This window comes from Cyclopterus lumpus, chromosome 5 (assembly GCF_009769545.1).
Source record: "Cyclopterus lumpus isolate fCycLum1 chromosome 5, fCycLum1.pri, whole genome shotgun sequence".
NCBI lineage: Eukaryota > Metazoa > Chordata > Actinopteri > Perciformes > Cyclopteridae > Cyclopterus > Cyclopterus lumpus.
In genome coordinates, this window is record NC_046970.1 from 8,839,752 (window position 1) to 8,865,706 (window position 25,955).

The 25,955-nt window shown below is 44.4% G+C and overlaps 1 protein-coding gene across 1 annotated transcript in view; it reads right to left on the reverse strand.

The window, feature by feature from the left end:
- Window positions 1-25,955, reverse strand: part of plxnb1b (plexin b1b) — a 93,169-nt gene that overhangs the window by 35,848 nt on the left and 31,366 nt on the right. Inside the window, exons 3-5 of the mRNA XM_034532186.1 lie at window positions 24,617-24,744; window positions 3,278-3,366; window positions 725-1,892 (exon numbers count right to left, since the gene is read on the reverse strand). Of these exons, the coding sequence (XP_034388077.1) occupies window positions 725-1,882 (1,158 nt within the window). The 5' untranslated portion in view covers window positions 1,883-1,892; window positions 3,278-3,366; window positions 24,617-24,744. The remainder of the gene's footprint in view (window positions 1-724; window positions 1,893-3,277; window positions 3,367-24,616; window positions 24,745-25,955) is intronic.

Below are 25,955 nucleotides of genomic sequence, written 5' to 3' on the forward strand. Positions count from 1 at the left end.
AGTGAGGAGTCAGCAGTCTATCAATTGCTATATCAAACAGGCAATTAAAAGTATTTTGAGGGTGTGTGAGTCACTGCAAACACAATAAGTCATTGAGCAGAAGTGAGCACCAATAACATTAGGCAGTTTGGTGCAGCTGTATGCAAAAATACCGATGACAGACACAGATGCACACACAACAACCAATCTTATTATCTCCTGGCAGGGATAATAACAACACTTCTCTAAAAAAGACAAAAAAGGAATTGGACAACATATATAACAACTATAAGAAGAACAATGAAAAGAAGCAGCATGTGAAGTATATTCGTATATTTGACTAACTGGTTCACGCTTTTCATTCAGAGAACGAAAACATACTCCAATGTGAAACAGCATAGGAGGAAATGTGTGAAAAAAGTATTTCTTATCAACTCTAGGCCACTCTTATTCTTGTAGGCAGTCATTCTTAGCATGCTTGCTGTTTTACACTAATACCCTGTGACACAAACATACAATTACACACACCGATACATGGGAGTGGAGCAGTGTAACTGCTATCTGGTTCAGCGTGTTCACCGCTGTGCGGTTTCACTGGAGAAAGTAATGATTAAGTGCCTTGCCCAGGTCATTTGTCTGAACCACATACATTCTAGGACATATTTTCTATTTTAGTCAAATCAATTATGTATTGGTGCTCATTTGTTTTCACTCGATTGTTCACTCAGCAAACTGTTGAACTCACCTCTGGCAGGTTGGCACAGTTGGATTTGACTTCATACTCGATGTAGGCCGCCTCCAGTCCCGCTTCTCTACCCATCTGTGTGTAGCACAGGTCTCTGGTGGAGTTAATCCTGCTGTCCACGTCTTTGAGGTTAAACATACAGAGGGCAGAGTCCTCACTGGGCCGAGTCGATGGGTGGAGGGTGGAGAAGACACCGAGAAGAACTTCTGAGCCTTGACTCGCCGTGCCATCCTTGGTGAGGCCAAGCTGGACAGCCTGCAAGAGGTTGTAAATTTTCCCTGCCCCGGAACGACAAGTCAAGGGCACTTCCACGTACGAGTAGTATGCCTGGTCGTCCAAGCAAACACGAGAGACGTAGGTGCGGTACTCCCGTGACTGTGACTTTAGGTCCCGCCTGTAGAAGAGGAAGTATACATGTTGACGGTGGGCAAATGATGCTACAAAATGATGGTCGTATTCCGAGAGACGGCCCGCCACGGCCAACTTGGCGGTCTCCTCGTAAGAAAAGATGGGTGTCTTGGCAAGGTTACGTGTGGAAATAGGTGGGTGGCTGCTGGTGTAACCCCGCCCCACAAACAGTACTGGCTGTCTGTCAGGATGAGAGCGAACCACGAGTCCCACGGTGCTAACGTTGGGGTGGTTAGCTGCTACGTATTGAGTATCCACGGGCCTCTCTGTAGAGAAACGTACGTCATCCACAGAATTCAGATTACGTTTCTGGCAGATTCCTTGGTTGACACTCCCGCATGTGATGAGTTCCATGGAGTACGGGTCGACAAGTAGGAGCTTGTTGTGGTTGCTTGTGAGCCTGGCCTGAGGGCAGTTGCTTTCTGTTACAGGAGGTAAACACTCCCGACTGTCTGTGACAGGTCCGGTGTTAGCCTCAAGTTCAGGTTGGAGGAACCGATCCAACTGGAACAGGCGATCACGGGCCCCGATGTAGACCCGACTCACACTGGGGTCGGGATGTAGGGCCAAGTGCTCAAACAGAGTGTCGTTCCGGATAAAGGTGGGGTAAAGGCTGGAGGGCGACGGGTCTGATCCTTGGGCAACACCATTAGGTAAGGAGGTGAAGGGCCAGCCGACGGCTAGCAGTAGGAGTGAAAGCAGCGTCTGGACCGCTAACCCTGAAAGACGACGCGCAATCCACGGAGGCATGGCAGCAGAGCTGATGGACAGAAGATAGGACAAGTTGTTAGGAGTCGTCAAACGTTTCTGTGCGACATGGATCCCCATATGATCACACATTTAGTTCCAGAAACCTTTTTTTTGGTCATGTCTGTACTGTATTAAGTGGATTAGCTGAAATTGTCTATAAATTCAGAGAGTTTCAAGTAAATGATACTAAAACTGTTTGTGACCATCTGTAATAAAATGTTTTGCACAGGCGCTCTATAACAGTGGTTCCCAGGCAGGAAGCCATGGACCAGTACTACATCACCAAGTACAAGCAGTGGGATGAATCACTGTCAAGCCCCCACCAATAGGATACTGTTTCTAAACTGAGGTACTGAGGGTCACCTGTATGCAAGGCCATCTTACTTTCTTGACCTGCGTGTGCTCTGTTCCTATAACTGTTGCAACTAGCTACCTAATGCTGGGATCAGACCCCTCCCTGCTGAGGCAACTGTGTTAATAACTGTGTTTGCATTGAAACTGTGTTTCCATTGATTACACATTTTTGAAGGAACAGATTAGAAAAACGGCAAAATTTGATTAAACTTCCTCAATTGAAGAAATGTTTTTATGCTAGCTTGAGGTTGTTTTCTCATGTCAAAAATGAATGGGGAAATGCCTTCGCCAAATAAATTACAAGGTAGTGAAAATTTGGCGCACATGACTGATCAGATTTTGGCGTCTTCCCGGATAGTCCAATCACCCACAAATGCTCGTCTTCGTCTCCGGAAAACAAGTAAGTGACATGTAAACAATTGTAGACGTTTAGATGGTTTACAAACTGTACTTCTTCTACTAATCTGTTTTCTGGTGGAATACATCCATGCATAAAGCATAGCTTATAGCGGCAACTTCTGACTAAACTACAATGTTGCCGAGTTTATTCACTCCAAACCAGTTGATGGAAACGGGCCTATATTTTCAATATATCAAAAGTGCAGTTAAAATTTCCTTGACACCATTTTTTATGCACGCTGTTATGCACGGAAAAGTGTCTGTGCTCTTACTAGTCCGTATTGGAGAAATGGTCGAACTAGGCAAGCCATGGGTGGGTGGGATTAGGACAGATGTTATCAGATGGATAATATCTGGTCGTGAGTAAATCACAAAAGCCAAAGTCACTTGAGAGTTTCTTCAGAGGAAGTTGGGTAGATTAAGCCCCTAAACTGTGAGATATAAAACAAACGATGGATCTACTGAGACATCATCTGGAACAATCAGCAAGTTTGCAACATGTTCAAGAATCGTCAGTATTAGTAGGAACATGACCAGAACTAAAATGCAACAAGGTTTGGACCAAATTAACCAAGCTACAGGTGTGAAAGCACCCTGAAGCATAACAAACTATCTGAGACATCTGAACCATTGACTCCTCACCATTTGTTTCCAGTGGTGTTTTACAGAGGCATGTCACCTCTTGACCTCTCAGCTGCTTAGGTTTAAAAGCACACACCTCTGGATGCAACCTGCAACACAAAGGAGAGAGAATATACATGAGTATGCTCTGTACCAGAGTTTCTTAAAGTTGTGATGACTGAATGCCAATATATGATTTAGGGCCACACAGGGAAAATGCTGTTGCAAGCTGCCCACCGAAATCACTAACTTTAGCCAGCAGCACTAGCATTGATGGCCGAACACGAGGTGCCACGGAGCCAGTAGCTTTTGTCATTCACTGGACACACACATAATGTAATGGGACAGTTAACCCCAAAATGTTTTTTACCAATAGTGCTGTTTACCAATCTCGATTTTTTTTGAGCTGCAGAATGTTGGAGATATTGGCCCTAGACTGCCCTAGTCTGACTTCTCTCCAATATAATGGAATAGATGGCACTGTACAGAAAAATACATTTGAAAAACTAAACAGAAAAGTATCATTCCAAAAATCAATAACCGGTTAATCCACAGACCTTGTTGTTTCATGTAGGATATATTCTATTCGTTCTACCAAACTACACCCACCAACCGCATCACCGGGCAGAAGAAAGTGTGCATCTATACTCGACACCGCTAGTTCACTTAGCACCACTGGGCGAGCTAACGTTACAGCAATGCCTCACGTCCATGAGTAGATGCAGTGAGGATATATACGGTTGGAGGGTGTAGAAAACTGCTAACAAGAATAAACGGGTCAAAGTGACATTGTTGTTTTCCTGCTTGAGGCGCTTTGAGCACCTCAAGCAGAGAAGGCAGACATACACACGGCAACTCACAGCAAAACAATCCAGATTGATAATTAGCATGACAGGAAAGAGGACAATATGTATTTGCATCTTTAAAGCTACTTGTATAGCATATTTTTAGTTAAATATCTTGGTATATCGTAATAGCCAAGCCTACTATCAGGGTTGCAAAATTCCGGGAATATTCAAAGTTGGAAACTTTCCACAGGAATTAACGGGAATAAACTGGACATTTTTGGGTAATTTAACTGTATTTACCTTGTCATAAGCAGACATGCATGCAAACATTTATAATACAACTTTTAAAAATGACATTTTTGACATTTTGCGAGTAGAACTTTATTCTTTCATCGAACAACAAAAACATGAACGTTGAATAAAAAAGGTGTATTCCCAATGATCACCACCCCCCAACCAAAAATTTTTCCGTGAATCCTTTCAGGTCTAAATGCTTTCTTCCTGGACCTCATCAACGTCCTCCTCACTGCTGTAGTCTACTGCAAACAAATAAACTTGGTATTAAAATGAACATGGCTTCAGTTTACCAAGTTTTTGTTTTTTTTCTGTTTTAATGTTGTTCCTCTCCTCCTATGAATCGCCACCTTAACGTGGTGGAGGAGTTTGAGTGGCTCAGTGATCCTGGGAGCTATGTTGTCCGGGGCGTCAGCCCCTGGTAGGGTCTCCCAAGGCAAACAGGTCTCGGGGGAGAGCCCAGACTAAGAGCGGTTCAACAAACCCTGATGATAAGCAGCCCACGGATTGTAGCCACCTTGCCCGGACAAGGGAAACCGGGGAACCCTTCCGGAGCCAGACCCAGGAGGGGAGCTCGTCGGCGAGCGTCTGGTGGCCGGGCTTTCGCCCATGGGGCCCGGTCGGGCTCAGCCCGAAAGAACAACATGGAGCAGCAGTCACCCTGTGGACCCACCACCCGCAGGGAGAATTATCGGGGTCGGGTGCTATGTAGACCGGGCGGCGGGCCAGGCGGGAGACCTGGGCGGGCCAATCGCCGGCAGCATAGACTAGCTCTAGGGACGTGGAACGTCACCTCACTAGCGGGGAAAGAGCCGGAGCTGGTGCAGGAGGTGGAGCGGTACCAGCTAGATATAGTTGGGCTCACCTCCACGCACAGCATGGGCTCTGGAACCAAGCTCCTGGAGAAGGGTTGGACTTTGTCCTTTTCTGGAGTTGCCCAGGGTGAGAGGCGCCGGGCGGGAGTGGGGATACTCACGAGCCCCCGGCTGAGCGCCGCTGTGTTGGAGTTTTCCCCGGGGAACGAGAGGGTCGCCTCCCTGCGCCTACGGGTTGCGGGGAGTAAGGCTCTGACTGTTGTTTGTGCTTATGCACCGAACAGCATTTCGGAGTATCCGGCCTTCTTGGAGTCGGTGGGAGAGGTCCTGGAAAGGGCGCCGCCTGCCGACTCCATAGTTCTCCTGGGAGACTTCAACGCTCACGTGGGCAATGACAGAGAAACCTGGCGGAGCGTGATTGGGAGGAACGGCTTGCCCGATCTGAACCCGAATGGTGTTTTGTTGTTGGACTTCTGTGCTAGCAGCTGGCGGGCCAAAAGGGCTGCAGCGACGATGGTCGCGGAGGCTAAAACTCGGGCATGGGAGGAGTTCGGGGAGGCCATGGAGAAGGACTTTCGGTTGGCCTCAAGGAAGTTCTGGCAAACCATCCGACGGCTCAGGAAGGGAAAGCAGGGTCTACCCCAGGCTGTTCTCAGCAGGGGGGGGGAACTGCTGACCCGGACTGGGGACATCGTCGGGCGGTGGAAAGAGCACTTTGAGGAACTCCTAAACCCGGCCAACATGTCCCCCGGAGAGGGGGCAGCGCCGGAAGACTTTGGGGTGGATTCACCCATATCCCTGGCAGAGGTCGCTAAGGTAGTCAAAAAGCTCCTTGGTGGCAAGGCGCCAGGGGTGGATGAGATCCGCCCTGAGATGCTGAAAGCGCTGGACATTGTTGGGCTGTCTTGGTTGACACGCCTTTTCAGTGTCGCATGGGGGTCGGGAACAGTGCCCATGGACTGGCAGACCGGGGTGGTGGTTCCCATCTTCAAGAAAGGGGACCGGAGAGTGTGCTCGAACTATCGTGGTATCACACTGATCAGCCTCCCGGGAAAAGCTTATGCCAGGGTGCTGGAGAGGAGGCTCCGACCGCTTGTCGAACCTCAGATTCAGGACGAACAGTGCGGATTCCGTCCCGGTCGTGGAACAGTGGACCAGATCTTTACCCTCGCAAGATTACTGGAGGGGTCCTGGGAGTTTGCCCAACCAGTTTACATGTGCTTTGTAGACCTGGAGAAGGCTTTCGACCGGGTCCCTCGGGGGTTTTTGTGGGGGGTGCTGCGGGAGTATGGGGTGCCGGACCCGTTGGCACGGGCCATCCGGTCTCTGTACGCCTGCAGTAGGAGCTGTGTTCGTCTCCTCGGTAGTAAGTCAGACACGTTCCCGGTGGGTGTTGGCCTCCGCCAGGGCTGCCCTTTATCACCGGTCCTGTTCGTGACCTTCATGGACAGGATATCTAGGCGCAGCCAGGGGGCGGAGAGGATCCGGTTAGGGAGTCTCGGGATCGCCTCTCTGCTGTTTGCGGATGATGTGGTCCTGTTTGCCTCCTCGGACCGTGACCTCCAGCATTCACTGGGGCGTTTTGCAGCCGAGTGCGAAGCGGCAGGGATGAGAGTTAGCACCTCCAAATCTGAGGCCATGGTGCTCTGCCGGAAACCGGCGGATTGCTCCCTCCAGGTGGGGGCAAACTGCCTACCCCAAGCGAAGGAGTTCAAGTATCTCGGGGTCTTGTTCACGAGTGAAGGTAAGGTGGAGCGGGAGATCGATAGGCGGATCGGTGCGGCTGCAGCAGTAAAACAGGCGCTGTACCGGTCCGTCTTAGTGAAGAGGGAGCTGAGCCGGAAGGCAAAGCTCTCCATTTACTGGTCGGTCTACGTTCCAACCCTCACCTATGGTCACGAACTCTGGGTCGTGACCGAAAGAACGAGATCTCGGATACAAGCGGCCGAAATGAGCTTCCTCCGTAGGGTGGCCGGGCTCAGCCTTAGAGATAGGGTAAGGAGCTCGGACATCAGGGGGGAGCTTGGAGTCGAGTCGCTGCTCCTTCGTGTCGAAAGGAGTCAGCTGAGGTGGTTCGGGCATCTAGTCAGGATGCCTCCTGGACGCCTCCCATTAGAGGTTTTCCGGGCACGTCCAACTGGTAGGAGGCCCCGGGGAAGACCGAGGACACGCTGGAGGGATTATATCTCCCGGCTGGCCTTGGAACGCCTCGGGATCCCCCAGAATGAGCTGGAAAGTGCTGCGGGTGAGAGGGAAGCCTGGGTCGGCCTGCTGAACCTGCTGCCACCGCGACCCGACCCCGGATAAGCGGGTGATAATGGATGGATGGATGGATGTTGTTCCTATCTTTCATGCTTTTATCTTTTATCCTGTATTATTTTATTGTAAGGGGACCGTGGGTGACTTGAAAGGCGCCTCCAAATAAAATGTATTATTATTATTATTATTAAGTAATCAATATGCTAGGTAATGACAAACAGTGTTGGGAAAGTTCACTTTCTACATGAACTAGTTCAGTTCATAATTCAAAATGTTGAACTAAGTTCACAGCTCCAAAAAGTGAACTAGTTCAGTTGTTTTTTTCAATATGTTGCGAGCTATAATTGAAATCTCTATCTGTCTGCAATACCGCTCTTGGCCTCTACGCAAATCGGCGCTCTCACACTTGCCAGGCATAGGGCTGAAACACTGATGACAAGATGTTCAAAAACAACAGAACGTTTATGTTTACGTTTATGTTTCTGGCAGACAATGTTCCCAAACAGCTGCATTCAGGGTCCAGCTGAGCTAGGCGTGCATAGTCTTGTTCTCAACTACATTTAAGTTCCCTCTTATATGCTTTTGCAAAAAAACTTTTTTTTTCAAAATTCCCGAGGAAACTTTCCAGAAATTTACCGGAAACTTTCCGCCCCTTTGCAACCCTACATACTACGCTAGGACACCCAGTGTGATTTACAGTAGAAAATGCGGATATGACCAACCTCACCCTAAAAGGACATTATCATAAGCCTAACACAAGCAGAGATGTACAAACACCTTGGATTTGTTGGCATCCCTGCAGTCCACTAAGAGTCGTGGGAAGCTCATACCCATTGAAATTCCTGTCAGACCTATGTCTGACTGGGTACATCCGGTTTTATTTTGCGTGTAAAAAGCCCTCAGCAGAGGCCAAGTCAAGTAGTGTCACTCCAAGAGGCCTTTCAGTGACTGAAACACACACACACACACACCAAGTATACATCCTCCCACATTGCTAGGATACAAGGTACAAAACCATCTGGTTTCAGAGTCCTTGCCAGATAAACAAGTTGCCCTGAGGTAAAAGACGCTGGCAACAGAAGCTTGAAAAGGGGTAGAGTTCCCTTGTTTAAGCTTCGGGATCGGTGGTTTCACGCTTACTTTGTGAAATACTGTAATACTTAGCAGTCACTTATGACAGCAAATACTCTCTTTCATCTCCGTATACAGTAAATCCTCCTCTTTCCCGCTCATCTCCCTTTCTTTCTATCCACCTCTCCTCCATTGCTGGCACAAGAAGCAGGATTATCTCCTGCGAGTTCAGGCGATCTCCAGTGGGTTTATCCAAACGGGGTTGGGGGACGACGACTGAAAAATACACTATTCAACCCACTGAACAGACTGGTCCTCAACAAGTGTACACACACACACACACACACACACAAACACACACCTCTTTTGCTGCCACACTAGAAGCATTAGAAAGCTTGCTTTGTTGGTGGCGATCTCCTGTATGTGGGAACGAGGGTAAAGACCTGGCAGGAGGCCAAGCATGGAGTGAAAGGGAAGAAACAACTATTTACTAGAACATAATAATTATGATAATTCTTATCTGTAGAATTTCAACCAAATGTGATTTAAATCTAAAACTCCTCAGCAGGCACTTCCTTGTTTGTTTTTCCACCCACTGGCATGCTTAATGTAGAACTACCTCCCATTCCAGAACAAGAAGGGCACAGAGGTCAAGCAGTCTCTTTGACCCCCAGGGGCGGAGGTTTCAGTACTTCGTAACATAGCTGCTTCTCTTTGGCCCCAGAGCCTGAACTCTGTAGTCAACGTGTCACGACGCTCTGGTGGGAAGGCGCTTTACAGCCGTGTGCAGATAATCCTGAGAAAGTACCGGTCCAGATGCAGCCGAGGCAGGAATGACCAGCATGTTAACTCATAGAAGCCCTAGTTCAACAAATACACCGCTTCTCTTGTTTCCTCCTCTCAGAAATGCTGTCAGATTTGGAGCACAGTGTTGTTTCCTTCTATAGCACTGAAAACGTGCAGGCCGTCACTCCACTCATGCAAGAGTAACGGGCCAAAGGAGTCATCTTCTATCCCAATTAACTATTTGCTGAAAGCTGCAAATCAAATTGCCAAAAGCTACAGTAAACTGGACGGCCATCGCTCCGAGCTGATCTCAATTGGAAGAGGTTTCACTTCCCTACAGTGAATAATCCAATCAGGCTCAACTTCATTCTGAGTTTCAGACACATGAGAACAAGAGAATGGACCTGTGATTCGATTCTCTAATGTTAAAAATCACATTTTGCCTCAGAGTGGAAGACTTTTTCATTTTTATTTTGGTCGTGCCAAAATGGAGAGAGGAGGAAATGTGTGGTGGCCTGTAATTAATTTATCTAAATGTTCCTTGACTTTTAGGTAATGGCACCTTGTTCCAGCCCTGTCTGCAGAAACAGTAATGACTCAGTTCATAGGATAAAGTTGGTTTTCAAACAAAAAACACTGCACAGTTTGACAAATACAACATGTAGTGTATGAAGGACACAATACATTTACCTGGAAAACACCTTTTATAAATATTTATATTTACGCACAACAATCAGAGAATTACAGAGACTGCGTTGACTTCCGCACTAGCACTAACGTATTGATAAGAGAACACGTAGTCGTGCGGCCTGTAGCAGAGGGACAGGACCAGCCGAGTAGAATCCCAATACGACAAACTAAAGTTGATAAACCTCAACACAAGTGGACTGGAGACTGAAATGCAGCCAAAAGACTGGACAACACCACCAGGCATTCCTGAGAGGCACATTCAATTGAGCCATCATCCGCTTCATTGAGTCCAGCCTTTCATTCATTTTCAATTCAGCCATCCTATATTCTGGAGGAGACAGAGAGCGGTCTGAAGTGAAAGAGCTGGCAGTGACATTAGTGGACAGAAACAGGGTTTCAGGGAGACAATGGTGAAAGGGGAAGACGGGGCTGAGACAGAAATGGTGGGGGAAACGATGAGCGAAATCGCCACAAACAAGTGTTTGCAAGCCTCAGCGCTCACAGGGTACTGATGGAATGTGACTAATGATAATAAGAGCGAGAGAAGAGAGAAGAGAGAGAGAAAGAGAGAGAGAGAGAGAGAGAGGAGAGAAGAGAGAGAACTAATTCCAGTGTCTACTCATAATGCTCCATTCAACGCCCTCATTCTCAGTATGAGGGGGAGGGGGAAATAAAAACAAGTTTCTAATTAGTGACACGATTGGGAACATAAACACACAAACGTGCACAAGCACACACACACGTCTGTACAAGTCCCTCCTCTGTACACTTTAGACCAGTGGTTCGCAACCTTTTTTCAGTGATGTACCCCTGTGGACATTTTTGTTTTCAGCCAAGTACCAACACATTCTTGGTTGAATTTTTTTTTTTAATAAACATCGCTGTGCCATACATCGGTGTCCGATTTAATATAGAATATATCAAATTCAGTTCAGGAATTTACACTTATATTGAATATTAATGAGATAATTATTTTCAAAGGATTTTTTAATGGATGCTCATTTTTAAATATATATACACACACACACACACACACACACACACAATGTGTGGGACTCAGCGAGGTCTTGAATGACTACAGCCATCGGCAGTCAGTCATTGCCCTTACATCAACAAACTAAAAAATTACAAAGGGTGCTTTAGTGGCTGTGAAACACCATGAACATGGACTGTATGTGTAACCAGCTAAACACCATACACCAACATCCACAATGACAAGGAGGGATTGTAATCATCCGTAAACTCATATCTCATAATCTTCTGTATTGTACTGTAAGTACTACATTTATTATAAAGAAACAAAAAGGTTGAATATCCCGAAAACTATTTGATTTGGCTGCAAAATATGTAGACTTTTAATAGCTCTCGTTTCCAAGACATTGAATATAGCAATACACTTCTACTGATTTCTTTTCAGGAGTCTCAATATGTCCACTGCAGTACAATGCTCTGCTCCTGTGCTGGTACTCCTGTCTGTTTCTTTAAACTTCATCTACTGTAGTAATACACTGACGATGTAAAAGTACCTCATGAAACCCCACTTCAAAACAGCCCGACTATCCCTTTAACAAGCTTGAGCAGCAACAGCGGTGGTTACTGGTCTCTGCATTAATCGGTCTGCTGGAGCTGGAGCTGGACAGCCCTGCTTGGCTCGCTGACAAGAAGTTATTTATAGAGAAAGCCCCGACAATCGCCGCCTATCTAGAAGAACACATTCCTCCTAGGCTGATGAACTTCAGACAGAGCGGGCGAAGAGGAGGTAGGGGGGCGGGATCATCATCCTGCGCTCTCTTGCGGAAAACGGCCTTCCAGAAATTAAAAAAGTCCCTTGGTTTCCCTCATCAGGTCCTTTTAAGGGATGAGGTCCCTCAGTGGCTCGACAGTGAGCTTCTGTGGACACGTTTCAGTGGACAGAGGAGAGCCATTTGTCCCTGCAGAGGAGTTGCCAGGGTGAAGGAAGTTCCCATGGTTGTTACATTTTTATGACCCTCAAGATTTCACCCTGGGGTGACAGAGGATGAGCCTGGATACAAGACGAGACGGATGTCCGGGTATCAGGGGCCACCCTAAGGCCTCAAACGCTGAACCCTTAAGGACTTGACGTCACCTGGTAAATGGTTGAGTGTGAGAGACTGTAAGGGCTTGAAATGGGTCAGCAGCACTTTGCTGCAACATATAACAATATCATGACAACGTCACAAACTATTGTGTAGGATTGTGGATTTATTTGATATTTTTGAAAGTATTTAAGATTTGAAAGTCTTCCAGGCTCTTTCCTCACAAGATGAGGTAATTTCAAATAATCTATGTGCTTGTTTATTTACCGTTTTTTAGATCTCATTCTGTGCACGTCGATTGTGACAGTTCTTTTCATTTTGTTTAAATGAACTTTCATTCAAAACAGCAAGTCAGAAATTAATAAGGAAAACACAATTGCAATAGTATTCTTTATGGCACATCTTCCAAAATCCTAAACAAACTCCAATACATCCAGAACTCTGCTGCTCGCCTGCTCACCCACTCCCGTTCCCGTGATCACATCACCCCTGTTCTCCAGAGCCTTCACTGGCTCCCCGTCCCACAACGGATCCAATACAAAATCCTTCTCCTCACTCACAAAGCCCTCCATAATCAGGCCCCCTCCTACCTCACCGACCTGCTCCACCACCACACTCCATCCCGTCAGCTCCGCTCCTCTGATGCCAATCTCCTGTCCATCCCACATAGGACCAAGCACCGGACGTGGGGTGACAGAGCCTTCTCCATATCTGCCCCCTCCCTCTGGAACTCTCTCCCCAAACTCATCCGAGACTGCACTGATCTTTCCTTATTCAAATCGCAAATCAAAACCTACCTGTTCAGAACTGCTTTTAATGTGTGATTGTTTGTTTTTTTGTTTTTGTTTTCTTATCAGGGTCCGAGCGACTCAAAGTCCCTATTCATTTGTTTTACCTGTATTTTAGCTATTCTTATTTATTTATTTTTAGCTTTTAGGATGTTTTAATTATGTGAAGTGTCTTTGAGTATTATGAAAAGCGCTATATAAATTAAATGCATTATTATTATTATTACAATTATTTGATAATCATACTCATACTACATAAGTCTAAAAGTGGATTTATCTCCATTTTCCTCTTCAAAGTTAAACTATGACTCATCACTCCAGACAAACCAAGACTAGATGGTTCTACCAGCTAAAGTCTGTAAATTAAATAAAAAAATAACTATGATTTTACAGTTTCAGCACATTAACACTATGCCTATAAGAGCAGAAAGAAGAAGTAGTAAGAAACAACTCAAAGCTTCGCTGAAACAGTCCGTGGAGTCCAGTCAACAAGATAAAGGGGCATGTCTGTGGTGGAATTAGATGTTACGGGGGCATAAATGAGAGCAAGTAGCGAGTCATCAGGGCTATCATAAACAGTCACAGCTGGCAGACAGGAAGCCATTAAAGTCGGTAGAGTTTATCTGGGTCATAACTCAGATGCAGACAGGTGCGGCTGGCAGCGCGCACACATCGTAGAGCGCCTGCGTGAACGATAACTTTAGAACGCACTCGAGCGGAGAAGCAATAATGCTTGAAGGGTAAGCACATCGACAATACTATATGTGTATATATATATATATATATATATATATATATAATGTCACCCGTGTCATCTTCACTGAATCTCACAAAGGCAAAATGTAGATCAACTGTGAAAGTTACGGCTGCTAGTGAACATAATGGTTTTGTCACAATTGCTCAAACTGTCGATATAGCCTGACAGTAGAACACAAGACCAATGACCCTGATGGCATTTGCCAGACGAGTCGAGGAATTTTCTAATATTACTGTGTTTTTGTTAAGACTGGTTTAAATGGTAAAGTGATAACCCTTGCTAATTTTCAAAAAGTTAAAAAGGTAGTCCTTTGACTAGAAACATGAATACTTTCTATGTGTGGGAGGGTTGCTGTCCTGGTTAGACATGGTGTTGCAGATGCGAAGTGTACAGGTGCATGGCTTTAACCCCTGCACTGCACTGGGTTCGGCAAAGTATAGAGTGTGTGCTGAACCCTGGTGTATAATTCCATTGTTCAGGGCAGTGTGGATGGCAGCTGTCCAATGGGACATGCACAAAATCACAGAAGAGAATGGCGGGGACATAGAGCGAGAGAGACCTGCACACAGAGGCCATTATTACCAAGCTCCCACACAGACACACCTTTGGATGCAGCATTTAACTACTTAGAGGTCTGAGTGGCTCAAAGATGACAGCCTTCACTCCCATAGACAGGAAGAGATACTGTATGTAAGAAATCACTGTGACTTCATCCATTATTTTGTTTTGAGTTGTTTTGAGTTTGGCATTTTTGCCGTCACCATCTTTTTTTTGGAGAGAGTGGAGCTGTAAAGTAGCAAGGCCCCTTCCTCATCCACAGGAGGCACGGAGAATGGTAGCAGCAGAAAGCTACAGAACTCAGCACCAGCTAGGAATCAGTGAAGTCGTCGCAGTGAATAGCTCTGCTGTTCCACTAGGAGCTCTGGTGGGCCGAACAGAACTCATCCAGAAGCTAATTAGCCAAACGCGACCTTTGACATTGGTCTGCTCTGTCCCGCCAGCTCTGTCCCCGCCCACAGCAGGTCCTAGGCCAGTTATGGACACAAGCGTCTGGCTACAGCCTGCCTTGTGCTCGGGCCAAGTGGACTTCCACACTGTCGGCCATCTTGTGCTCTGCAGCTCTTTGGCAGTTTAAAAAAAAAATTCAATTTCTTTGATTTCTATTGACGGAAGAAATGTTACTTGAGCACTGAAAATGTGCCAACACTGTCCTTTGGAAAAAAACTACATAACATCTGGGTGAGCTTTTGATTAAAAAAAGTCTCAAAACTGATGGGGTTCTGAGGGTGAAATAGTTTTTTCTTCCAGGTTAGTGTGCACAAGTCTGTGTTGGTGCACATCTGTGTTTTCATGAGGCAATTCCTTCACAGGCAAATTATAGGTTATGTTTTGACATGCTGATTATGGCGGGAGAACGATGCACACATTATCAGAACGATGCAGAAACTCCTCTGACAGAGAGGAGAAGTAGGGAGGACAAGAGCTATTTTTTTGCCTTTTTTAAATCACCAAGTTACGCAGCACAGCAGCAGTAACAGGCCTACAGGCATCTGGACCCACGGATGGAAATACAGCTCTTACAGTAGGAGTGAACGCATGAATGACAACGTGGTGAGCAGGACTGAGAGGGGATGTTTAAAGAGTGAAAAGCATGGGCACAACAACATTAGACTAAATTCTTCATATGCAACGCCACTGTATTTCTGAATATCCACACATACAACCATTAACAGTTTGTCAAAAGTAAAACTAAAGTATTCAAGACTTTCATGGTCAGAATCAGGCTCTCATTGATAAAAAATCTCATTGCTGATATATACTGTAGATTAAAACAACACTGGCAGCCCAGGGTTAATGCTAGATTTCTTTTGAGGGGGGGACAGCCAATAAGGCAATTCATATTCCAGATTTTCTGGCATAGAAAACAACTACCGGACATGTTTTGAATAGCCGTATAATAGCCTACATTTAAACAGCAATAAAACACAAACGCTAGGATCTAATCAACATTTGAATGCAGCGAATGTCTATTAATTGTGTTTAAAGCTGGTATTTCAGCACAGTTGCAGATAAAGATCAGGCTACGCTTATATTATTAATATTTTCCTATTATAGAATTAGATTCCAGTGGTGGCTGCGAAGACTTGTTGCTGACTTGAGGGATCCAAACATTTCCAATAATTCCAGAGGCGTCAAGTACAAAAGTCAACATTTATTGAAAGAACTACAAACTAATTTGCCGCACACAATTAAAAAAAGGCTAACTCATTAGGGACTGTGGGTCAGCAGTCCTTTAATCAGAGGGTCGGGGGTTCGATCCCCGGCTCTGCTAGCCCATATCGATGTGTCCTTGGGCAAGACACTTAACCCTAATCCTGTATCTGTGCCTATGTATGAATGTGTGTGTGAATGTTACTTAGTCCTTATGGGCAGGTGGTAGCTTAGACCCTCCCTTCAGTGTATGAATAGGTGTGAATGGGTGAATGATGACAAGTTGTGTTAAAGCGTTTTGAGTGGTCGGAAGACTAGAAAAGCGCTATACAAGTTCAGGTTCATTTACCATTGAATCCAATGAACACTATTCAAAATTAGTATTTTGTTCTGAGGATTTTTCCATTTCATAATATGACGACAGACATTGCTTCATTCAATAAAACAAAATAAAAGCTTTGAATATAAAAACGTAAATGTAAAAATAATGTTTGGTACAGCCTGTGGCAGCCACAGCTTATTACAAGTCTATTAAGGCCTAAACATGCGTCAAGTGTAACAGATTGTACGACTTGTCAGACTACCTTTATTAAAAAAGGCTGCATCCCATTGATGACATTTAAGAAATGGGGATAACAGTCTCTCCTCAAAGGCATGCACGGTGTCACTCAGTCGTGCACAAGAACAGTGACAGTTATGTGAAGAATGACGCCGATTTGGCAAACACTTCTTTTGAAGCATGCAGCTGCCTTTGGGCCAGCAACAAGAACAGAGTGACAACCAGACAGATTCCAATTCACTTTTCAGCCAGCTGAAGCACACTAATGGTCTAGGAAGTAAAATAAAAAGTAGCAAATAAACTGGACTGGATTTTTACAACAAACATTGACACATCTGATTCTGGTTCACCTCCACCTGTGTTTCTCTCTGCCTCACCAGAACCAGTGCTGGTTTCAGGGCTCATAATTCAGTGGTTCTAACCTCACTCTGACAGTCTTATCTTTTGTTTGATGCGATGCTTGAGTGAATGAATAAAGCCAGAAGCTGCTACATATTCATGACTCTAGTCACAGGAGACGGGACCAGACACACACACACACACACACACACACACACACACACACACCTTGACAGCTTGTTAATGCTACTTGCAGTACAGGATTTCATGCAGTCAGCACAATGCTGACTCCGGAAATCAAAACCAACAGTGCAGCTGCAAAACGAAGTGCGATTGGTGCAAGTTTCCTAGCAACAGAGTTGAAGACCGTATCCCCAGTAACATCCACTTTCCTGTCTCTTCCCGTGTATGTGGAGCTCAAGAGCCAGTCAGCACACACTCCAAACGCCGACCCAAACTCTCTCGAATCATTTTTAATGATGCTCACTCAGCCAGTCTTGGCTGTTTCAGAGTCAAACACAAAACTGTTTGGTGAACTCCTGTAAGATCACAAAGCCCATTGTCTCCAAATTTGGCATGGATGCCCAAACTTACAAGATAGCAAAGATAGGAGGCATTTATGTAACACAATCCTGCAAATGTGTACTTGTTATTTAATCATCCAAAGTCAGGATACCATACTACACTTATTGTCGATGGCATTATAATCATTTATAGCCATGCATGGCTCTAAGGACTGTAACCTTTCCTCAGCCCCTCCCCTTTTCACTTGGATCTTCGGGCAACTTTCCCCTTTCCTGTTATACTTAGACATGCTACACCTGTTCAAAGCTAACATTACTATGTCAGTTGCATTACAATAAAGTCAAAATCTTTAGTTACTATGAGGAACTGACATTTTGTGCTAATTTGAGCTTTCTCTAATTTGGGCTTTCTCTGAAAGCAAAAGTGATGGTGTTTACGAGCACCAGAGTCCCTTTAAAAAAAACTAGAATTTTAATGCAGCAGAGTCTAACGGCCTGCCCCACTCAGGCAAAGTGCTGCCGGAGCTCCGACTGCAGGTAGAAGGCCGAGCGAAGCCGATGTGGAACTGTCTTAAAACCTGCGATCTCTCTAGCGCCCATTAGGGGGCGACTCCTCTGGTTGTATAGAAGTCTATGAGAAGATGACTACTTCTCTCTTGATTTATTCCCTCAGTAAACATTGTAAACATGAATGTATGGCTTACTGTGATTGACAGGTTGCTGCCGCTATCAGTCGTATACGGCTTCTCTACGTCACTCTGCATTCCAGAAAATGGTAATAGTACAACTATTGATTGCAATAAAATATCGTACAAACATTCAGAATTACCAGAGCTTCGAGTCTGTCTTGTCCTGTTTTCAGATATGTTGATTTACATTTCACTGAGTGTGAAAAGTGGAAATGAAGCAGAGGAAACTTTATAACTGAATAATCGTGACATTTGCTCATGGTTTTCTGGGATAATAATTGTACATACTTAAAAAGGTCTATACCTCTATCCAAATGTGGAGACAGCTCTGGGATTATTCAACAAGACATTGAGTAAAAAGAAAAGCTTAATACCTCAAATACACAACATCATATTGATTGAAGTATGAGGTCAAAAGGCTGCGTGTCGGGGATTATCTTTTCTGGCAGCATTACTGGGTCCATATAAATGATTCCAAGTTATTCTTAATTATCGTTGTCATTTTTAAACATTGCTCTACAGTAAGGAGATTTCAGCTTGACAATTATCTGAGATTATCCATCGTCTGGTACTAGAAAGCTGCATATTCAAAAGTATTTCATTTGCTCTTGAAAGCAAAACAATATCTACTATGTTTGTACAACTGAGCCTCCTGTCAGGTAGAAGTACACTGAAACAGATCTCCGAACACTGTCATTGAGCCATTCATATTTAAGATGCAAGAGACAAAAAGCTGGCAGCTGGAAGATGCTCGCAGACCTGGTCCTCTGCACATTTCATCAGAACATGGCTATCCTGTTAAAAACTGTTACATTATCATTTACTTCACTTAACAGAATATTAATGGTTTTTAACGTTATTTCTAAGTGAAAATAACAGATATTTACTGATTTTAGCTAGTAGTCGTAGTCAGTATCTGAATAGCTTAGAGTTTTCTACAACCTCAGTTGCCAATTTCTTTGTTTAAACTCAAGGTATCATCATGGAGCACTGAAGCCTGTATATGAGGGGCACAAAGCAGTCCCCACTAGAAAAACTGAACTCCGATAAGATTTCATTCACATTCAGGGCCTCCACTCTCCACACATGAAAACATAAATACAAATTAAAGTTGAATGTTTAACAGACATTTCCAGAAATGATTACTCCTTTGGCGACCTAGAATAGCCGCCTCGCGGTAGTGTCCCTCCGACAATTGGTCAAGTTCATTATTTTATTCTTTTAGACATGTGTGAAATTGTCATTATACAAATATAAATCCTTGAGATATGGCCATAAACGTTTTTTTGTGAGGACCACAGTGACCTTGACCACCAAATTATAATCAGTAAAGGTGGATGTTCGTCACCAAATTTGAAGACATTTCAACCAAACATGAATGTTGGACTGTGAACAAACAATAGGTGAACAGAAACAACTGTAATGAACTAAACTGGACACCTTTCAGGTTCTGAGAGCCAGATAAACCGTGCGGCAGTGAGGCCGAGCTCAGTGAAGGATTAGTCTCCAACGGTCCTCTGAAACACTGAACCTCCTGACATGTTACCGACACAATGTCCCTCCACCCCCCGCACCATAATCTTTTTTCCCTTACAACACTGGTCTTTTTTTCTAAGCGGCTGTTAGCTGTGGGCATCCTGAGGATAATATTTTAAAAAGGCAGTATTCTTGAAGGACGACCCGTAGAGGTGATTTTCGCAAAGCATGGATAGTGTGCTCTTGGGGAGGGGAAGGGCAGACTTACACACACACACACACACACACACATATATATATATATATATATATATATATATATATATATATATATATATATATAAAGACTCCTTTCTGTGCCTGCCTGAGCAATAACAAGGGCAGCGCAGAGAAAGTGAAGGGTAAATGTTAGTGGGACTGCTGTGTTGTCTGGTCCTCTCTGAATGCCGTGTGGGTGTGTGTGTGTGTGTGTGTGTGTGTGTGTGTGTGTGTGTGTGTGTGTGTGAAACACACACCGACCGAACAAAGAGCCTCTTTGTGGGCCCATGCCGCTAATGCTGCTTTTCCATAGTGTTGCCTTAATAAAACATTAGGGTGTGTGTTGCTTGTGGAGCCTGGCTTGTTGCATAACATAAAAGGTGAATATGAAGTCGTAAAACAGTTTGAGGGCCACTGCTGGAGCTCTTTTCACCAAACTGCAGTGTGGAGTGTAGTAAAAATAAATAAATGAGCCTCTCCGACACAGTGTCAGAATAAAAAAAACGACAACATGAAGGGCTTCAGAGGCTCCCGTAGCCATGACTCAGCTAATGGGATGATACATGGGTTCATAACCAAGAGGCAGTCAGAGTCGCTGGAGGCTAAACCAAAAAGAAACAATTATTTGTGAACATATCTGTTGAGCGAAAAATAACTCTGCTTGCTCTTGCTGCTGATTCTCTCTAAAAGCAACACTGTCGCAAAACTACTGCAAGTCTGTGTCCTAGAACGCTAAGCAAACAAAGACAATGATATCTGGCCATGACGGAACTTTTTATGATTGTTGACACACACTGCATTTCCTATATCTAGAATAAGTGAGAAGCCAGTCATTCCATTGTTTTCCTTTTTATAATAAAACAAGCCAAAGTCCACCAAACATCCACTGAGGACACGTGGGGATAATCTCTACTATAAACACATCCCTGCTGACTTCCACAGCCGCCACCGCTCTTCACCAGGCTCTGGTAAACGCCGTGGATTCCTCTTGGAGGTGAGCATCACTGTGCTGCTGCTTTGCACTGTTGGGGTCGACAAAGTAATGTACCGGGTAATTTAACATAGACTGGATATAAGACGTGGTCAATGTGAAGTCACCCATTGGAGGACTATGGGTTTGAAGCCAGGAGTTTGGCCATCGCCATCTTAGTATTTTGCAATCAGAAATGAGACGAGAGCTGAACACACTGAAGATATTTTACAATTAACTTTTAGGAACTGAAAACACACTGGTTAAAATTCTAAAATGAAAACACAAACCACTCCCTAATTGGACAACGATGTAGTAGCTGCTTGTCAATCACAAGGTAGCCCCGCCCTAAAGCATACCTTATTGCTTCATGGTCTATTTGACTCTAAATGGACCAGAATTTACTAAATGAACATCATACTGTATTGAAGAAGACTTGAAACTAGAGCTTGAGAACATACTTCTATACAACCAGAGGGGTTGCCCCCTGATGGACACTAGAGAGAATGCGGCATTAACGGGCGACTGTGGTCAGTGGTTAGCAGGTCCATCTTTCAATCAGGGGGGTTGGCGGTTCAATCCTCGCCCTAGTTGATGTGTCCTTGAGCAAGACACTTAACCTTGAATTGTTCCCTGCAGCTGTGTCTACGTGTATGAATGTAACATGATTGTAAGTCGCTTTGGATTGTAATGTAAAAGGCTCTTCAGCATCTGGTCCATTTTTTCCGCTTTTCTGTCAAAAGTAAAATAGCATATGAACACACGCCCTAGGCCATACGGCACCACTTGATTTGTACAGAATGCAATAACCTTGAGCTTCTGTGATTACTTGCTACAAAGACAGTAATATAGTAGTTACTTTTTTTAATTGAAGTTCCTAGTAATGAGGAATGTATTATTTTATTACTTATATTTTTTAAAGCAATTTGCCCAACACTGCTTTAGTGCTCCAGGCTGGGAGAAGACAACACAGGCCAACAGCCAATTATGGAGCTCAGGAGGGGGATTCTCAATAGCTGATTACGATGCAGATTGTAGTTAATATTTCTGCATATGTCAAGGGGGAGGTAGAAAGTGTGTCTCTGTGGATGCATTTCTAACTATCTGTGCAAGTTAATATTGTTAGTAAATGCCTGTGTCGAGATTTGCACATGTGTCTGTGTGCGAGTGTAGGCCACAATGTGTCACATGACCCAATGTAACGCCATGACAACTGCAGCGAGTTACCTTTCAGTGAGATGGAAGGTGAGAACCGTGTTGCTGTCTGAAGCTGTGAGTAATCCCTCAAAACAAACCTGCTCTGCCACAGCGGACCACCCTGAAGGTGGACTTGCCATCGTGGTTTTGGGCCCACCCTCGGTGAGCGTGCTTGCGTGTAGCCGCCGCTGGCTGCAGCAAAGCATGCTGGTCCGACACAACTGACACCCAGAAGAACGTCATGGAAAAGAGATGTGGAATTAAAAAGGAATAGGTCTGAGTCAAGTTTCTCTCACCTCTGCCAGTTTCACAAGCATGTTTACTATAAGGTGCTGAAGGACACACGAATCAGGCTGAGAAACTGAGGGATTTTTTCTTTACACTTCCTCTACACACACACAGGAGCTAGAGACATTCATTAATTGTTGAGGGGAGATGTCATTGTGATACAAGGCCGAATACCAGGCGTTAGAGGGTGGCAGCGTGTCTCAACTCTCAATAAGATTGCGGATACCGTGTCCTCAATGACTGTTTAATAGCATCCTTTTTTTAATTGGAGTGTCCGAAAACTTGAGCTGCACTTTAGTCGGATGAACCATTTCTATTATTTGTGTCACTCGCTTTGAGAGTGCTGCAGTGGACGAGAAAGGGCTGATTCAGGAAGTTAAAATGAGGAGTTTTATATACACAATACAAACTCATTTCCTAACAGAAACGTCTGGAGTAACCTTATCAAGGTAAATGACCGTTGCCAACATCAACCTTGCTGTTGGCTATATTATAAATCAATTGCAGTAATGTCACAATATAAAAGGTGGTTTCTGGTTCAAAAGTACAACGCATATAAATAACAAGTGTCACCTATCTTTTAAATGTTCTCGTCTCCGGTCTGAAATTTTTACCAAATCATGCAGCTTCACCAGGAACTCCTTCAGCTCAGACTCCAGCAGAGACCAACCAGCTGCCGACAGACCCAGATCCGGCTTCCTTGTTGAGGCACAAGTGAACCAGAACCAGGACTGAGCAGGGAAGACTGTCAGACCCAGCTTAAGTAAAATTAGGTTTCTAAAGGGAATCAAACACTATCACTTTTGTTCACAGGTAATAATCAACACAAAATTAAAGTTCCGCGAAGTTAAGTATTTCATTCCCTTTCTTTACCTACAAGCCATGCCCATGACTTACTGCTGCCACTGTATTACATCACTGGCTCACCCCTCTTCACTCCATTTCTCACTCTACTCCGTCTGGAGTGCTGGCAGTACCGATGCAGGAATGCCTCACCCCCGACCCCCGAGCTCTTTTCTTCACTCCCTCACCATAAATAGTGCAGCATCTCTGAAGCATTCGGTATTCAAATTTAAATGCTCACAGAGGGAACATTTCCCTCTTTGCTCCAGCCTCACCTCCAACTGGGAATATACAGTTAAATCTGTACGGCGCAGCGCACTTTTAAAAGGGAACCAGAAGGGATGGGGTTTAAATTATTTCTGTTGCACTACACAATAGGGAATGTAAAAATGTAAAAGGGCCTTGAAGATTTATCTTGGTCTGAAAAGAGCATGACTTTTGTTGCTCCGAGAAGCACACAGAAGCAGCCCGTTTTAGCTGTGGCTGAATATACACAATAACGTCACTGTGTGTGCTGCTTGTTGCATGGTGATATTATTTGGATTTTGGTGGTTCTTGCAGTGTTCTGTGTGGAGGTAAAGCCATGTTCTGGATATGATCAGCTGTGTGGTGGTTTAAAAAGGTTGTTCACAGGGCATTCATCAAATATGAGGCTTGAGAAATGAAAGGCTTTCATTTGGAAGGAGCAGAGGTGCATTCACACTCTTTTAAAGACAGCAGACAGATAAGCTTACAATGTATGCAACAATAAAAACATTTTTAAAAGAAGCTGTGCAAATTGAACTGTGACTTGCAAAACCGCTGCTACGAGGAACTTCCATGTTGTGTTGATTTTAGTGGTCCCTGTTGACCAAAGTGGTCGTGTTTCCAAGCACCAAAGTCCCTTTAGAAAAGTTACTCTGGTAACTTTAAACCTTTAAATATTGTCTCGAGACAAGATTTGGTAACTCCTGAGCTAAAACTGACATGCAGAAAACGGCTCTTTATTATATGTAGGATTTATGTCTACAGGTAAATAATCTACCAAACTACCGGTACGTTCTATTATGCAAGCAAAAAATACAATAAATCTTTAATCTCATATTTATCAATATGCCAATTGCACAGTATCCTGCTACCTTGTTAAAAAATATATATATTTCAAACTGCAGGCAATTAAACTGTGAATTAAGTCGGCTGTGAAATTATCCCAGCCGGTGCCATTTTATTACACAGTTTTACAACCTTTGCTGTGCATCATGGGTATATACTGGGCAAAAAAGTAATATGTTGGCTGTAAATAACACTTCATGCAGGAGTAGTAGTGTGTGTGTGTGTGGGTGAGTGTGTGTCGGATGGTAAAGAAATTCGCAGTCAAGTCTCACACCTCCACTCTAACAGTCTCATTCATCATTGTGCTCTAGACAGCACAAGGGTCACACACACACACACACACATACACACATACACACAAAGAGAGAGAGAGAGAGAGAAAGAGAGAGAGATCCCCCCCTCCCACCCTCCTCATTATACGGGCAGGCAGGGGATAACGGCGCCCGGCGCCTCTGCTCTGAATTCACCCAAAGCATAATTCACATCCAAACAAGGTCCGAGTGACCTGACCTTGGGAGGCAGGCAGCACTTCGCTTTCAGCGCCGATATCACCCCAAACATTTGGTAAAAAAATAAAAAAATAAAGAGCTGAAGAAAACAAAATCTGACCTGATCCTCTGTGTTCCACCGCTGATGGGATGAGGTTAGCCCCTGGTCACAGACAGCGACAAGATGTGGAGTTCCCAGGTTTGAGCCACGATGGCAGGAGAGGGTGGCTCTCAATGGTGACAGGTGACCTTTTGCATAGAAGAGAGACAGAACACTTCCCTCAGGATCACAACTACAAAACAACAACAGGTGTAAACCCTTAAGATAATTAGCACAGTGAATGAGGGAGAGGCTAGCTAGAGAGTAGCACAAATCTGTCCATCTACCAGATCTATTTATTCATGAAAAAGCATAGACTGATCCATAGGCATAGCCGAGGTCAGGTCCATATATTATACGATAAGTCGATAACATACAAATTATCGAGGTCATGTCCATATATCGTATGATAAGTCTATAACATAAAAATTATCGAGGTCATCTTTATATGTTCATAAAGGATTTACCTGCCGACATATTGTACCCCGATAGACAGAAGTTACAATACTTCAACATATTACATGCACATACAAAGAGAGAAGAACTTCTACAGGACATGCAATAAAATATTTGGTTGTTTTTCCATTTATATCAAATAGGGTGGGCTAACAGAAACCAAAACAGTTTCAACTAAAACAGAACATTACAAAATGAAGGGAGTTTGTTATTGCAGAACTGTTGGATTAATCATTACACTGAATTAGTTTTAGGTTTGTGTACCTAATAAACTGGCAACTGATTGTCTATTACCCACAGGACCAACTACCAAAAGTGGTATTATACTCAGTCAGCAGAAACAGACGATTAGTCATGTGGGTTAAATGTTCGCTACATCAGAACTTACTCTGCAAAATATGTGACTGGGAACACGGCTACAGTTGTTCTGGTTACGGCTACAGCAGGTTGCCCTGTCTTAACTGGATAGAAATAGTCCTTACTAGATCTAGTATCTCCTTACTAGACACTTTAAAACTACGAAGTACTATAGTGAACAGCTACCCGTCCAACATCCAGCTGCCCCTATGACACCAGTGTAGAAAGATCATGGTTGGTAACACACACACACACACACACACACACACACGGTAAAAACCCACAGCCCCCCCCAACCTTCGAGAGATACAATCCATAACGTGCTCGTCTCATGGAGATAAACCTGGGAGGGCCTGCTGGTGCACATCACCCCCTCAAATCAGCATGAATTCCAAATGCGACCAGTCCAAACCAAATTTAAGACAAGAGGATGCATGTGGGGGATGATTGGAAGTCGAGACAGCTCACAGGTTTGATTTATGACTCATCCCAACCGTCGTGGTGCAATCAAAACGCACCAGTGGTCTCATTCTGCAGCCACTTCCTC